Source organism: Haliotis rufescens, unplaced genomic scaffold, assembly GCF_023055435.1.
Source record: "Haliotis rufescens isolate VD_foot unplaced genomic scaffold, xgHalRufe1.0.p SCAF_2, whole genome shotgun sequence".
Classification (NCBI taxonomy): domain Eukaryota; kingdom Metazoa; phylum Mollusca; class Gastropoda; order Lepetellida; family Haliotidae; genus Haliotis; species Haliotis rufescens.
Genome location: NW_025963890.1, coordinates 40,652,126 through 40,654,236, shown reverse-complemented (window position 1 = coordinate 40,654,236; position 2,111 = coordinate 40,652,126). Strand labels below are relative to the sequence as shown.

The 2,111-nt window shown below is 43.2% G+C and overlaps 1 protein-coding gene across 2 annotated transcripts in view; it reads right to left on the bottom strand.

The window, feature by feature from the left end:
• Positions 1-253: 253 nt before the first annotated feature.
• The window catches only part of LOC124127512 (BTB/POZ domain-containing protein KCTD7-like), a 6,052-nt gene continuing 4,194 nt past the window's right edge, over positions 254-2,111 (bottom strand). For both annotated transcript variants that reach the window (XM_046490895.2, XM_048399962.1), the window contains exon 2: positions 254-1,581. In XM_046490895.2, coding sequence (XP_046346851.1) covers positions 931-1,581 — 651 coding nt within the window. In that variant the 3' untranslated portion in view covers positions 254-930. The remainder of the gene's footprint in view (positions 1,582-2,111) is intronic.

Genomic DNA, 2,111 nt, shown 5'->3' with positions numbered 1-2,111 from the left:
CCTTCTCGTCCTTTTGTTTATGCGGAGTAAATCCGTTTTTACTCACAAAAAGCAGGGGTGGAATAGGTCTTCAGCAACCCATGCTTGCCGTAAAAGGCGACGAACGGGATCGGGTGGTCAGGCTGGCTGACGTGGTTGATGCATGTCATCGTATCTGGTCCAGACTCGATTAATTACAGACCGGCGTCATATAGCTGGACTATTGCTGAGTGCGGCGTTAACAAACAAGGACAAAAGACACTAAAAGCAACAGTAAAATATGTAGGTATTTTATTACACAATACATATGGTACACGCACAACTAAGATGTATTCACATGACTCAACCGTCACAAGTCAACGTCTTTTTGTATGACGCGGCCGGGGATCTAACCCCGGACCACCCGCTCTCCGGTTGGACGCACTACCACTAGACAAGTGTATACGTAATCACAAGTATAAACATTATATACAACTATACTCTCCACTACAAAGCTTGAAATGCAAACTAGCTGTGTAGTCATTATGTATACTTTTGTCAGGAGAATATGATTATACTCGCCTGTTTATTAGTGTAAACAAGTTACATCAATTAATTATTTGTTATTTGTCGTCTTTCACCTTCTCAAACACCTGTGTGCCACGTTGCTTAATCGACAATTATGCCTAAAAGTTGGTTGGTTGGTTGGTTGGTTGTTTAACGCGGCACTCAGCAATATTCCAGCTATTTGACGGCGGTCTGTAAATAATCGAGTCTGGACCAGACAATCCAGTGATTGATATCATTAGCATCGATCTACGCAATTGGGAACGATGACATGCTTCAACCAAGTCAGCCAGCCTGACAACCTCTCACGACAAGCATAGGTTGCTGTAGATTGTATGTTATTCGCCTGGGAAGTATACATTAATCGCACCAAACTACACAATGTGACAATTATGGGTACATCAGTTACTCAAGTTTTATCATGTACCGAAAAGCCACGCGACAACCACACTTTGGTTCTGGTCGGAAGTCCCCCGGCTGAAGGTGAACACCGATACGCTTCAGGTCCTCATTGAGGAAATGGACAAGATTGGTCCCATCCATTGCAGAGGAGGAGTATTTGACGTTGATGACATGATGTCCCTCAGGAATACCAGCCACCTTGCACAGAGTGAACACGTGTTGAGAGGAATCCGAGAACTGGATGAACACGACACCACTGTGATACCGACTTGCCACCAGGCCTTCCCGCACCTGATTCAGGCAGTCGTCATACCCGGCTATTCCAAGTTTCCACTTGTCTCTCAAAGCCTGTGCAAAGACTGGTCCCCACTGTAAATATATAGCAAGCAAAGGCTTAATGCCAAAAATGTTTGCATATTTGTGTACAGCAGCTGCCTGGTCGGGAGGGGGCAGCATCTCGTACCTCAGGAAGTTGAGAATGTGAGCGAATACGTCGCCATCCGCATCGATGAAGAACCGGCCATCTTTGTCTTTTGGCATAACATATTCCCCACTGAACATATCGGCCAACTTGGAATCAGGGTACTTTGTGAGAGTTGAAATACGGGTGCTCAGGTGCCGCCCTCCCACATTTAGATCTATGATTTGAGGAAACTGAAACATATGTTACATGAAGACTTATCAACAGAAAAATACTAACAGATATAATGTTAAACTATGACATACCGTCATTTCTTAAAACTTGTATTGTCTGTTTTTCAAAGGTTCATTGGAAAATCCAAATCTTAGAAACCAAAAATAAATACCAGATGGTAAGATTGATAAATGCTTTCCCCAGAAATATGTTACCGGTAAATCAATGCTAACAGTTATCTAAATGTTATAATAAATAAAAACGACACAAGCATTTCCATAATCATAAGAAATCTCTAATAGAAGTCCATTGTACGATTCCGACTGTATCATAAGCCTGCTCATCTCCAGAGGCAAGGGAGTTAACTGACTACAACATGTAACTCCATAATTCATGCCTTGTTCGGCAAGGGTGGAAATGGACTTTTCTAGTCAGTTAACTCCAATGCCTCGGGAAGATGAAGCATGCTATCAAGTACTGGTAGTGATGACACCCGGCATAAGGTGAGAGTAGTCGTGCCCCTCCACTGGCACCTTCACAATCACATGCA